Source organism: Grammomys surdaster, unplaced genomic scaffold (assembly GCF_004785775.1).
Source record: "Grammomys surdaster isolate TR1022 unplaced genomic scaffold, NIH_TR_1.0 125671, whole genome shotgun sequence".
Classification (NCBI taxonomy): Eukaryota; Metazoa; Chordata; class Mammalia; order Rodentia; family Muridae; genus Grammomys; species Grammomys surdaster.
The window spans coordinates 358,104-371,172 of record NW_021620508.1 but is presented as its reverse complement, the minus strand read 5'-3'; the positions used below and the strand labels follow the sequence as shown (position 1 = coordinate 371,172).

At 52.2% G+C, this 13,069-nt stretch overlaps 2 protein-coding genes across 2 annotated transcripts in view; both read right to left on the bottom strand.

Annotated features, from left to right (window-relative positions):
* Nucleotides 1-1,380: 1,380 nt before the first annotated feature.
* On the bottom strand, nucleotides 1,381-2,285 carry Ffar1 (free fatty acid receptor 1). Its single transcript, XM_028787562.1, has one exon. The coding sequence runs from the start codon at nucleotides 2,281-2,283 to the stop codon at nucleotides 1,381-1,383; it is 903 nt and encodes a 300-aa protein (XP_028643395.1). The 5' UTR covers nucleotides 2,284-2,285.
* Nucleotides 2,286-7,422: 5,137 nt separating this feature from the next.
* Cd22 (CD22 molecule) overlaps nucleotides 7,423-13,069 on the bottom strand; it is a 15,282-nt gene continuing 9,635 nt past the window's right edge. The window contains exons 7-14 of the mRNA XM_028787592.1: nucleotides 11,581-11,838; nucleotides 11,096-11,359; nucleotides 10,754-11,017; nucleotides 9,658-9,754; nucleotides 9,473-9,548; nucleotides 9,147-9,277; nucleotides 8,732-8,813; nucleotides 7,423-8,131 (exon numbers count right to left, since the gene is read on the bottom strand). Coding sequence (XP_028643425.1) covers nucleotides 8,000-8,131; nucleotides 8,732-8,813; nucleotides 9,147-9,277; nucleotides 9,473-9,548; nucleotides 9,658-9,754; nucleotides 10,754-11,017; nucleotides 11,096-11,359; nucleotides 11,581-11,838 — 1,304 coding nt within the window. The 3' untranslated portion in view covers nucleotides 7,423-7,999. The remainder of the gene's footprint in view (nucleotides 8,132-8,731; nucleotides 8,814-9,146; nucleotides 9,278-9,472; nucleotides 9,549-9,657; nucleotides 9,755-10,753; nucleotides 11,018-11,095; nucleotides 11,360-11,580; nucleotides 11,839-13,069) is intronic.

Here is a 13,069-nt window from a genome sequence, read left to right as displayed (position 1 = left end):
CTGACACCTGACCTCCTCAGAGATGCCCACGTGTCTGGTTCCTTCAGGGCCACTCCTCTCTGCCCTCCCTCTCACGGGCTGGGGCGTGCCTCTCCTCCTTCTCCAAATGGTGACCAATATAGCTGACACCAGTAGTTTTTCTAAATGTCCGCTAAGCCTTAGGGCTCCTGCTTGGAAAGACAACATTTCACCTCACCTTTGCTGCAAGGTATCAAGAAAGCTTCCTGGCCGCCCCCAAAATGAAGGTGGTCATCACTATAGCTACTAAATGCTGTATTTTGGGGAAGGCACCCCTTTGTCTGAGAGTACTGCCTTGCACCCCAGAGCAGTTAGCTGAAGGAGTGTGTGGTGTCTGCTCAAATCCGGAAAAGATCCTCCCTGGACAAGCAAACAGAACGGACGGCGTTGGTGTTTGGCGCCCTCTGCTGGTTTACAACCTGTCCATCTGAACAGCGGGCACCTGGCTGAAATCAACAGGCTGTGTGAGTTGGAGAACTGTGTCCTGTGCCAACAGTCTCGGGTTCTCTGGATGCTGAGGCAGGGGAATCACTTGAGCCCACGCCTAAACTTCAAGACCACACCTAAACTCTGTCTACTAAAACAAAACGTGTGTGTGTGTGTGTGTGTGTGTGTGTGTGGTGTGGTGTGGTGGTGGCACAGTACCTGGGCATAAAGAGCCACCATTGCCTAGCAGGTTGAAGGCTCTGAATTCTATCTCCAGTAACACACACACACACACACACACACACACACACACACACACGCACACACGAGGTGCTAGGGTTTTGTGATGATGAAATGAGACAACTCGAAGGATGACACTCCAAGTGGTACCTTCTCCACTCCGCAGTTGGCAGTTGCCTTTGATGGAGCTCTGGCCCGCAAAGCCCCCGTTTCCCGTTTCCAGCCAGCTTTCCCATCCGCTGAAACTGAACGTTCAGTGCTGCCCCTAGTGGGTTCAGCGTGGTATGGCAGGGCCCTGATGCTGCCTCTCCAGACGTGAACATGTTCCTCTCTCAGAAATTATCTCAGGGAAACACTCCAAAACTGGGTCATGGTGGTGGTATTTCTCCTGATCAGTAGCGAGCTTTTCCTCACCCCAGGAGAGGGCTGCGTACAGCCTACGGCAGGCACTTAGGACAAAAAAAGGCCAGAAGCAGTCGGGAGCAAGCTGAGGTGTGTCAGGCAGGTGTACCAGCCCTTGTCCTCCACTGACTTCTTCATACAAGGACACTGTCCTCTCTGGGTGTAGCCTTTCCCACGAGTGGCTTCTGCGTTGGGCCAGGCCTCCTGAGTTGTGGTGGATTAGCCCTCTTGGGGGCCTGGCAGAGTCAGAGTCATCCATTTCCACTCAGCGTCCCTTGCCCCTAGAGGCGGCTGCTACTTCTGAATTGTTCCTCTTTGAGTCCTCGTCACACATATTGTCCCCCGTCCAGGACCTGTTCCCAAGTAGCCAGTTACTAGTGGGTTGAGTACCACACTCCAGGCCCCTGTGATGAGCCCCAACTTTCTCCAGGAGCCGCCTAGGTCCGGCTTTATGAAACTAGCCACGTTGGAGGCATTATAGGGCCCCAGGCAGAGCAGGAGTGTGAGGAGGGCTCCTCCGGCCACCCAAGCTGCTCTGAGCTTCCGTTTGTGGCTCAGGCCCGAGTGCGCCAGGGCCCGGAGGCAGCCCACATAGCAGAAGGCGGTGATGACCAAGGGCAGAAAGAAGAGCAGAATGGAGAAACTGAGGCGGGCGGGGCCGGCAGAATCAGGATCCCAGGCTTCCAGGCAGACTGGGGAGCCATTCACGGGTATGTTGATGCCCAGGGAACTGGTGGTGTTGTCCAGCCAACCTCCAGGAGCCTCCAAGCCAAGGGCCAGCCCCAGGTGGCAGAGGACAAGGGCCCATATAGCCACACACACACCCCAGGAATAGCGGGGTCTCCGGATGGCTTGGTACCCGAAGGGGAAGGCAGCCCCCAGGTAACGGCCCGCGCTGAGAGCAGCCAGGAAGCCTCCGCCCGCGTAGAGGGGAGCAAAGTGGGCCAAGGCGAAGACTGGGCAGAAGGGCAGCGGCAGGGGCCAGGCCCCAGAAGCCAGGGCCTCCACAGCCTTCAGGGGCAGGGTGATGGCCAGTAGGAGGTCAGAGCAGCCCAGATGGAGAGTGTAGACCAAGCTGGGGGTGAGTCGCAGTTTTGCGTGGGACACCGCGCCTCGGATGGCTAACAAGTTCAACGGAAAGCCCAGCGCAAAGGCAGACACATAGAGGGCGAAGGAGAGCTGTGGGGGCAGGTCCATGGGGCCGAGAGGGTGCTGGTCGCCACTGTTCCTCGCCAGCTCATCTGCAGAGAAAAGAATGTCACACTGGCTTCCCTCCTGTCCAGAGCATCAGAAGCCAGCCCTAGAACCACTGAGGCTCACAGAAGGAAATGGCTACCGGAGAGCAATAGAACTCGGATCAGAATCGAGGAGTCCCAGCGTTCAGTCCCCAGCTGCTCCGCCACTTAGGATGAAGATAACGACTGGGTGTAACAGGAAGAGAAGGACGGTTCCACAGCCGGAAGAGAAGGAAGGTTCCGGAGCCAAGGCGACGATTTCTGATCCCTGAGACTCTGGGGAAAGAGGAGCAGAGGGAAGTCAGAACCAGCCTGTACGGGTGACGGAGACCCCAAGTTCACTCCTTGTCTCTTATTCTGTGACCAGAGTCTCTGAACCTCCTCAAAAAGAAAGAACCTTCACCAGAGAAATCATGGGCTTCCTCGAGGGATGGCTCGGCAGTTAGAGAGTGCTTGCTGTTCTTCCAGGAGACCTGAGTTCTAATCCTAGCACCCACGTCAGTTACTCACAGTCATCTTTAATTCCAGTGTAACATTTCTGGCCTCTGCACACACATACACATATTTATTTGTAAGAGAGAAAGCCCAGAGTGGTGGTACTCGGAAGACAGAAACAAGATCTCTGTGAGTTTGAGGCCAGCCTGGTCAACAGAGCAAGTTCCAGGCCAGCTAGGGCTACATACATTACATAGTGAGGCACTGAGAGAGAGAGAGAGAGAGAGAGAGAGAGAGAGAGAGAGAGAGAGAGAGAGAGAGAGAGATCAGTGTTGGATAATAGCTACATAAGGCAAGGGGAGGCAGGTAACTGAGGTGTTAAGGGAACAGACAGCCCCAAAGGTAGGCTGGGCCAGTTCCCATCAGTATATTATACCTCAGGGAACATCTTGGACACAGAAACCCAGAAAAGAGAGAAGCTGTTGAAAACAAGACTCACCTTTAGTGCTGCTGGATGCTTCTGAGACTCAAGAGTCCCCTCGCCAGGCTGTTGGATGATGGGCAGTGAGCTGGAAGGGAGAGAAGGGCGGGGTGGCCATTAGCTGGAGATGCTCGCAGCCTGAATGAGCAGCTGATGGGGCATCCTATGCCGATCTGCAGGAGGTGAGGGTGGACGCAGAAGCGAGAGCAAGGATGGGGGTATGACTGACTTGACAGACTGACCTTAAAGAAGCAAGGTTCGTGGGGTGCAGCATTGTACCCTCCTGATGCATCCCCTGCCTGTCCAAACCCACTGGGAGCTGAGTCTGCCCACTGCTGGATGAGTTCACAGGCAGGATGAGTTCCTGCTTTATTGACTCATGTCTAGGTGACAACAACAACCACCACCACCACAACAAATCATTCTGGAGATTTCAGTCACTCAAAGTAGATACCTGTTGTCATTCATATATGAGCAGCAAAAGAATCTCTTAGTGGCCTAAGCCGGGTGGTACAATCTGTAATTCCAGCTACTCTGAAAGTTGATGTAGGAGGATCACAAGTTCAAGGCTAACCTGAGCTACAGAATGAGTTCAAGTTCAGCCTAGAGAGCTTAATGTCACTGTCTCAAAATAAGTACCAATGAAGGGGCTGGGGGCGTGGCTTGGAGGTGCACCACCTGTCTAGACTCTGTGAGTGAGGGGTTGGGGGTATGCACAGCTCAGTGGTAGAGCATTTGCCTAGCTTACACAAGGCCCTGGTTTCCATCCCCAGCCCACAGTTGTTTGGTTGGTTTAGTTTGAAATTTCTATTTCGCCTACATATACACACTGTCAATTCCGGTCTAATTCTACACAGTGACATTTTCATTGAGGGTCCACAATCTTCCCTATGCAAGTTGGCTTTGCGGTCCTTCGCTGTCCCTCTGACTATATGACCCCATATCTGCTACCCTTGCTAAAAGACTGACTTTATAAGTGCTGAGATCTGATGTGCTCATGATGCCTCCTAGGTGTTCTGGTCCTGAGATAATGACTTAATCTAGGGTAAAAGACTGCTTGTGTTCTGGAGCCCGGGCCTCTGGACTTCCTGGCCACCTGCTCTTCACGCCTCAGCAAAGCTGTTGACAGCCACAGCCACATCTCGTGGTCAATGGGTCATGAAGTAGCTTTATATCAGCAGCCGGGTTTGGGAACAGGATAAGAAGGTACTTGGTAGTTGCCAGGAAGCCTAATTCAGACCTTGTCAGCCTCAGGGATACCTTCTGCTCCCCAGAGAAGACCTTGCCCTCCAGAGGTCTTTGAGACTCCAGGGTTGTTTGAAAAGCTTCACACCACTGGCTCTGTGCTTTATAATTCTGCCCGGTGGGGGGTTTATTTTATTATTGTTGTTGTTTTGTGTCTTGAGAGGAAGTCTCAGGCGCCCAGGCAGTGAGGGAAGTTCTCACTCAGTCTGAAGTCCAGAGGGGGTAGGGCCTTTTTCTCGGGCTCCCAGACTCAATGGGGGGGAGGGCAGGAGAGAAAGAGGCCCTGACAGCACCCCATTGGAAAGAGACTCTTTGGTTACTGTAGTCGTTTGGCTGGATCGCTGGCTGCTCGACTAGCTTACTTGAAGAGGCGGGCGAGGTGGGAACACAAAGAAGCTCTCCACGGGAGATTAGACCACAGCTCGATAGTTGAGATCTTCTCCACGGTTCCCCACGGCGGGCCCCAAAGACAAGAGGAAATCCATGGTTTTATAAGCTTTATTTTCATGGCGGATGGTAGATGAATCTTGCTGTACCCCCACACCCCCTGGGTGGGCCTTTGGTTAAATACCAAAGTGTAAGGAGGAGGATCTGGGAAAGAATACTTAATTGGCTACGCCCCTCTGGCCTTTAGGTATCTCATTAATATGGAGCTCTCTTGAGGCCTGCAGTCACACCCTCTACCTGTGGAGGGACACAAACCTCTCTTTGGGAGGGGCTGTATTGCCCTATGTGACTGAAAGGCATGGGTCAATGGAGATCTTTGCCATGTGTGAGGAGCCTGGAATCCAGGGGCATGACCGAACACCTGCCGTTGTCCCATTAGGGTCCGAGGTTCAAGGCCTGTGCCCAACCAGGAACCAAGTTAGCCTTTCACAGTCCCACAGATGGCCTTGAACTTCCTATGCTAGGAAGGACCTCTACCTTCCCCATGCTAGGATTATTGGCAGTGATACCAGGCCTGTTTTATCTAGTGTGGAACGTAGAATCCTCGGACTCATGCCTGCGAGGCAAACGCTCTGCACATCAAGCCAAATTTCCAGCCCCCAGATGTGAATAGATATTCACCAAATGCTTGTCATAAACATAAATAAATAATTAATGAGTAGTTGAATATTGTTTAACTTCATTGTGAGTACAGAAGCCCCTAAAACCTTCTCATTTAAACAGTGGGGTTAGTTTTTTTTTTTTTTAAGCGTAAAAATAAATGTTTAAAAAAAAAATGAGGGTATCGAGAAATTACTCTGAAAGCATTGAACATTCTTAACTACTGAGACACCTCTCCAGCCCCGAAAATATTTATTTTACATTTGTGTGTGTATATGTGTGTGTGTACATGCCAAAGTCTGCAGACACCATTTAGGGGGGAGTCAGTTCTGTCCTTCTACCATGTGGGTCCTGGGGATCAAACTCAGGTTGTTGGGTTTGGAGGCAGACACCTTTGACCACAGAGCCTTCTTATTAGACCTTTATTTAAAAAGCATTTAAAGTCCCACTGGCCTCCAGAGAAGTTATGGGTGCTCACCTGAGATCAATTTGGAGACAAAGAGGAAATTAACATCCCCTTCTAATGATGGGAACTTGGGGTTGAGGTTTTAGGAGTTTTGCCTTCTGTGCTTGGCTTCTCAGTGTTAGCCCACAGAAGAGAAGACTAAACGTTACTCCCATGAACCACATTATATAGTACAGAATAACAATATCTCCATCTTGGAGAAACTGAGGCTCAGTCATGTTGGAAAACTCTGCCCAAGATCACTCAGCTGGGTAAACAGAAGAATCAAGATGTGCACTAATACTCAGCCCGGCTGCAAAGCCAATATGCTTTCCCAGAAACAAAACGAACAGCTCCTGGTGGTGCAGGCATGTCATACAGCTATTTGGGAGGCTCAGGCAGGAGGATTTTTTTTTTTTTTTTTTTTTTTTTGGTTTTTCAAGACAGGGTTTCTCTGTGTAGCCCTGGCTGGCAGGAGGATTCTAAGTTCCAGAGCTACAGAGTGAGTTAAGATTCTATTTCACACCGGGTGGGCGGTGGTGGTGGTGCACGCCTTTAATCCCAGCACTTGGGAGGCAGAGACAGGCAGATTTCTGAGTTTGAGACCAGCCTGGTCTACAGAGTGAGTTTCAGGACAGCCAGGGCTACACAGAGAAACCGTGTCTCAAAAACCAAAAGAAGAAAGAAGAAGAAGAAAAAAAGATTCTATTTCACAATAAATAGGAGGCCAGAAGTATGATTCAGTTATAGAACTAGAATCCCCCAGTGAGGGGCTGGGGGCGTGGCTCAGTGGTAGAGCCCCTGCCTAGAATCCCCCAGTGAGGGGCTAGGGGCGTGGCTCAGTGGTAGAGCCCCTGCCTAGAATCCCCCAGTGAGGGGCTGGGGGTGTGGCTCAGTGGTAGAGCCCCTGCCTACTTTAAGGAAGGAAGTGACTCTAGAGCACTTCCTCAGTGTCTTAGTCAGGGTTTTACTGCTGTGAACAGACACCATGACCAAGGCAACTCTTACAAGGACAGCATTTCATTGGGGCTGGCTTACAGGTTCTGAGGTTCAGTCCATTATCATCAAGGCAGGAGCATGGCAGCATCCAGGCAGGCATGGTGCAGGAGGAGCTGAGAGTTCTACCTCTTCTTCATCTGAGGCTCTAGCAGCCTCAGGACTGGCTAAAGCCCACACCCACAATGGCACACCTAGTCCAACAAGGCCACAAGTCCTGATATTGCCACTCCCTAGGCCAAGCATATTCAAACCATCACACCTGGCATGCATGAAGCCCTAAGTTGAATACCAACGCTGCAAGACAATGGCGCCCCCTATGGACTGATTTGGTCATGAGAATACCGTGAGCCTCTTCCCCTCCCTCCAGGCTCCAAGAGGCCATCCCTGTCTCCAGGATTCCAGTACAATCAACACCAATCACCAACACAAAAGAGTTCGTATGACAGCTGTGCCATTTTTAATATGAAGCATTTATTGAAATATATATATATATCTCCATGCCGTTCTATCTGCTCAGCATCCAGGACCCCTGAGGGAAGGCACCACCTCCACTTAAGGTCAGACTCACTCATAGACATCTTTGTAGGAGAAAAGCCAGCTGGGGACGGTGCCTCTTGCTTCTTTATTTCTGCCCTGCCTGGAGATTTCTCTCCAGGGCCAGAAAGTGGGTGGTAAGATTAGTGAGTGGGGTAGAGTATCAAGGGGTCAGAGAAGAAGAGACGTTAGTGATGGTCCCAGGGGATCACAGCAGGAACACATTCAGATGAAGTGAGGCTCCGAGTGGCGAGGATGGTGGCAGGTGCCCGAGGCTGGAGAAGCAGACACTGTACAGTGACGGGGGAGGACCACCAGTGCAGAGAAGGCCGGCTAGGTCTGACCAGACAAGTTTTTAGCTGACCATGCGGGCATGCGTGCCTGCATGTGTGTCCAGGGAGCTGCCTGTACCTTAGCAGCTGAGCCGCAGCAGCTGAAGAAGCTGTAGTCTTCTTTAGGCTCCAGACCCTGCCAGTGCAGCTACTACCCACCTCAGTGCTTGAGGGTTACATATTCTACGTCTTCCTTTGCCTGGGGCCGCTTACCAGCCCCAAACTGAACCAGCTCCGAGTAATGGATGCTGTCATCCTCGGGGCAGCTTGGACTTACATTCTCATAATCACCCTGCAAAACACGTGAAGGTGAGGTGACCAGCTTCCCTCCATTCATTCTCTTTCAAGCCTTCTCCCACTGGGTCCCCAGTGTCCAAACGGGGACATCTTGTCTACAAATGGCTATGCTGTGCCTCTTAGATACCCAGGTACCTGTCCTGGCTCCTACTTTTGCCCTCTGCCTGGGCAACTGTGGGGTCTGAGTGTGTCCCCTGTGTTTCTTGTGTTGGAAATGCACAAACTGTGGGGTCTGCGGGAGGTGACTATGTTGACGGATTAATAGGTAATCAAGGCAGAGATTGTTTTAGGAAGTCAGGTTCTCTGTGACATATGCCCTAGCTGTGAATGGTTTGTGTCACTTCAGGGCTCTGCCATCACCAGATACAGCTCCCTGGTCTTAGATTCCCAGAACCAACCATGAGCCAAAATAAACCTCTTTCCATGATAAACCACTAAGGCTTGGGTATTCAATTATAGCAATGGAAAATAGACTTAAGACTGCCACCGTTCCCAACTTCATTGTCTGCCATGTGTGTCCCATGACCGGCTCTCAATTGAGACCCCAGCCCCCCTTCCCCCCCCCCCCCCGCTTTCTGTAGCTCTGCCCTCTTACCATATGCTTCTTCTGTAGCACGGAGTAAGTGACTGTGTCGTTGTTTGGAGGAGGATCCTGTGTTGCTGCGGTCCCTGCGTCTCTGAGAGAATGAAGAGAGCTACACAAGAGCTTCCCCCAGCAGCACCTCAGCCCCTGCCCCTTAGGGGAACACAGCACCACAGTAGTAGCTAATGAAACTGGCTGTGTGGATGTATCACAACACAGTCAACCTGCGATGCAGCCTGGCTCCGGACACCGGCTTCTGAACTAAAGACACAGGTCCCTTCTGAGGCCTGTTACCTTGTCATGACGCAAGAATGAGGGAATGACTGTACTGTGGAGGCTGGCACAGGCCTGGCACAAAGAGGGCAGGCTGGGACACACGGTTTTCCTCCCACGCCCCTTGGGAGTTACAGCTACCAAACTCCAGTACCCTCCTCCATATCCAGCGCTGTGCGTTTCGCTCTCTGGAAAGTGCAAGATGGCGTAACTAACGGTGTCATCCATGGCCGGATTGTAGCATCCCTGGGGTTGGGGGCCTTCTGAGAGAGGGGTCCTTCTAGTCTGGAAGATGCAAAGTGGAAGCTGTGTCTCTCTTCCCTGACTCCATGCCTTTGACCCCAACAATTCCCTGGAGGCTTTTTTATCCAACAGTATCTTCTCCTACAGGGAGACTACAGAGGCCCATGAGTCCTCCAGCCCTTTTCTCATCTGTCACCTTCAAGGGCTACCCTGGGTCTCATGTTCCTCTCGTCTTACCTTTTTGTTCCTCACAAAAAAGCTCTGGCTACTGGAATTTTCCTGAAGCCCCTGCTGGCTCTGGCTATGCTTCCATCTAAGGATGAAGGGGTTTGTGAGGGCGGGTGGATATGATCCCGGAAGGGTGTGAGCTGTGGGCTGTGGGGAGGGGGTGGGAAGAGGAGGGGGCAGTGGATGGGGCTTACTTTTTTTGGAATTTCATCCCCCAGATGGCCAGGATGCAGATAGCCAGGCAGAACCCTAGTCCCAAGGCAACCCGCTTGCCGATGGTCTCTGGACTGTCTGGTGAAGAAAGCCAAACAAACAGGCTCACTCTGACTTGTGAAGACGACTGAGAGGATACTGTCCTTCTCCCTTCACGAAGCTCGGTCCTTTTTGCCTGCAGATCTCCTCCACATATGGGAGAGTGGTATAGAAGGGGATGGAGAAGTTGTCCCTGTCTCCCCACCCCTGATAGGAGAGAAGAGACAAACTTTTGCTCCTAGCAAGAGCTACGCCACAGTCAGCTCTCATAGAAAGCCTGTGACCCTCACAGTGGTTGCTGCCATGCAACCCTGAGAACAGTTGGATCAGACAGTCAAAACTTAAAGTGCGCCCAGGTGGACCCAGCTCCACACAAGCTTGGTCCCTTGCTTGTCCTGGCAGGTGTGCCCACAGCAAGGGTTTCTGTGTGTCTCTACCTCGAAGAGGGTGCTAGGGAGATGGGACGGGTCATTTGAAAGAGGCAGGGCACAAACTAGGCACGATGACTCCTATAATCCCAACACTCAGGAGGCAGAGGCAGGTGGATGGATCTCTGTGAGTTTGAGGCCAGCCTGCACTATAGAGCAAGTTCTGGGACAGCCAGGACTGCACAGAGAGACCCTGCCTTGAAAATCAAAAACAAGCCGGGCGGTGGTGGCGCACGCCTTGAATCCCAGCACTTGGGAGGCAGAGGCAGGCGGATTTCTGAGTTCGAGGCCAGCCTGGTCTACAGAGTGAGCTCCAGGACAGCCCGGGCTATAAGAGAAACTCTGTCTCGAAAAAAAGAAGAAAAAAAGAAAAAAGAAAAAAAAAACCAAACCAAAACAAAAACATTAAAAAGAAAAGAACTAAGGATCTTATCTATCAAGGGTGAGATTGCCATGTAGAGGAAAAGAGGAAGGACCGGGTGACAGGGGGACTTTCCACTCAGAAACTACTGGTCACAGGGTGTGCTGGACACAGGAGAAGGAAGAGGGAAGGGACTGCAGGTCCTAGGACAGGGGAGGGATCCAAGGGAAGATGGCAGGGGGGACTTACAGTAGACAGTGAGGGTGCTGGGTGGTGACTCTCCTATGCCTAGTTCGTTGGTCCCTTGGCAGCGGTAGGAGCCCGTGTGTTGGACCCTCAGGGGTTCCAGTCTCAGTTTCTGGCCCGAAAAGTGGAGGTCTTGGCCACTGGCATCAAACCAGATGTATTTAAAGATGGGCGGATCAGCATCACTCTCACAGGACAAGGTGACCTTTTTCCCCTCCATCACTCTGTCCCCGGGGCTGATGGACACACGCAGCCTCCGAGGAGCATCTGTAAAGGAGAATCCGAGTCAGGCCGGGGCAGGGTCACCTCATCATTTTCATATTTAGCCCCGACTCCAGCACTCACACAGCACTCGGAGGCTCCAGGCCGGTGACGCGGTCTCTCCGACGGAGTTGCTGACCGTGCAGTTATAGTCTCCAGAATCTTCTGGAGAGATGGAGCTGAAGCTCAGGTCTCTCCCTTCCTGCACAAGACTCCCATTCTTCTTCCAGAAGAAGCGGACCTCTTCAGGGTTGCTCCCTGAGAAGCCGCACCGGAGGAGGACACTCTGCCCAGCGCGGATCTCTGATGCGGGGCTCATCTTCAGTACCTTCACGGCTCTAGGGGCGTCTGCGGGACCACAGCCTCAGGTGATGTTTTAGCTTTCTTCCCTTCTTGATGTTCCCAAAGCTTCCTGTGCCCTTGATTAGGACTTGCCATCTCCTTGGTCTTGAGCCCTATGTGTCCTCCCTCAACCCTCTCTTGTGGCCTGTGGTCCGGGTCCCCCATCCCCTCACTCTCCCATCCATATATCTCAATGTGAACCCCTCCTGGACACCCCTGTCACTCACAGTGGACATTCAGGCTGACAGGAGGGGCCCACGAACACTTGGGGTTACAGGCGGCACAGCTGACGGGCATGGAATTCCACGTCACTTTCTGAATCTTCAGCACTCCGGGTGTGAGCTCACTCCCGGAACCTTGAGGGCTCCATTTGTAGTAGGTGACATCTGGTTTGCTGGAGTTGTACCTACAGACCAGAGTCACACTGTCTCCTTCCCGGATTGGTGTGAAGCTTTGAATCACCGTGGTTACTGCCTTGGGAGGGTCTTTGGGTAGAATGGAGAGGCAAGCAAAGAATGATTACTTTTCTTTCCCTTTGCAAGCACCAGAGATCAAACAAGAGGTAGGTCCTGCACGGGCTAGGCAAGAGCACTACCCTAACCTATCTTCCTTTTTAAACTTTTGTTTTTGAGTCACAGTCGTCTTAATTTGCACAGGCTAGCCTTGAACTTGTGACCATCCCACCTTAACCCCTGAATAGCTGAAGTGACCAACTTGCAGCACCCTGGGCCAGTTACAAGGCTGGTTTTCACAAAGCCTTTTCACAATGTCCCTGAATGAATCCTCTCCTGCTCCCTCTTGCAGCTGTGAGGCACATATGCTGTTTAAAGCTATGTAACTGTGGCCTGTAGGCCCCCAGGCACCAAGCTTTTCAGAATCCTCCCAAAGAATACCCTTAGAGCAGCCATTGGTGTGATGCTTAGCTACTGCTGTCCAGATGTCTAGATGTTCAGAGTATGGGTGGCCCTGTCTGTATTCAAGCCACTAGTTGCCCAACAAACAAGTCTCACTATCTTGGAAGCATCTCCAAAGCAAGCTGGGCTATGCTAAAGAATGCCAAACAGTGGGGCAGAATGATGAGGTAGTCCCTCTGGATCTCAGATCTCTCAGGACTTGTTCAGGGCCTCGCCCGTTGCTCCTGGCTGGGAAGTCCTAATAGTAAGCAGGATCTCACATAACCCAGGCAGGCCTCAAACTTGCTATAGAGCCAAGATAACCTTGAATTTATGATCCTCCTGCCTTCGTGTCTTAAGTGCTGAGATTTCAGGTATGTGCCACTACATTTGTTTCTTTTATGCAGTTGGGAATTGAATCTAGAGCTTCATGTGAGCTAAGCGTTCTGTCAACAGAGCCACGCCCCCAGCCCCTCACTGGAGGATTCTAGGCAGGGGCTCTGTCACCGAGCCACAACCCCAGCCCCTCACTGGAGGATTCTAGGCAGGGGCTCTACCACTGAGCCACGCCCCCAGCCCCTCACTGGGGGATTCTAGGCAGGGATCTACCACTGAGCCACGCCCCCAGCCCCTCACTGGGGGATTCTAGGCAGGGACTCTACCACTGAGCCACGCCCCCAGCCCCTCACTGGAGGATTCTAGGCAGGGGCTCTACCACTGAGCCACGCCCCCAGCCCCTCACTGGGGGATTCTAGGCAGGGGCTCTACCACTGAGCCACGCCCCCAGCCCCTCACTGGGGGATTTCTAGGCATGAGCTACCAC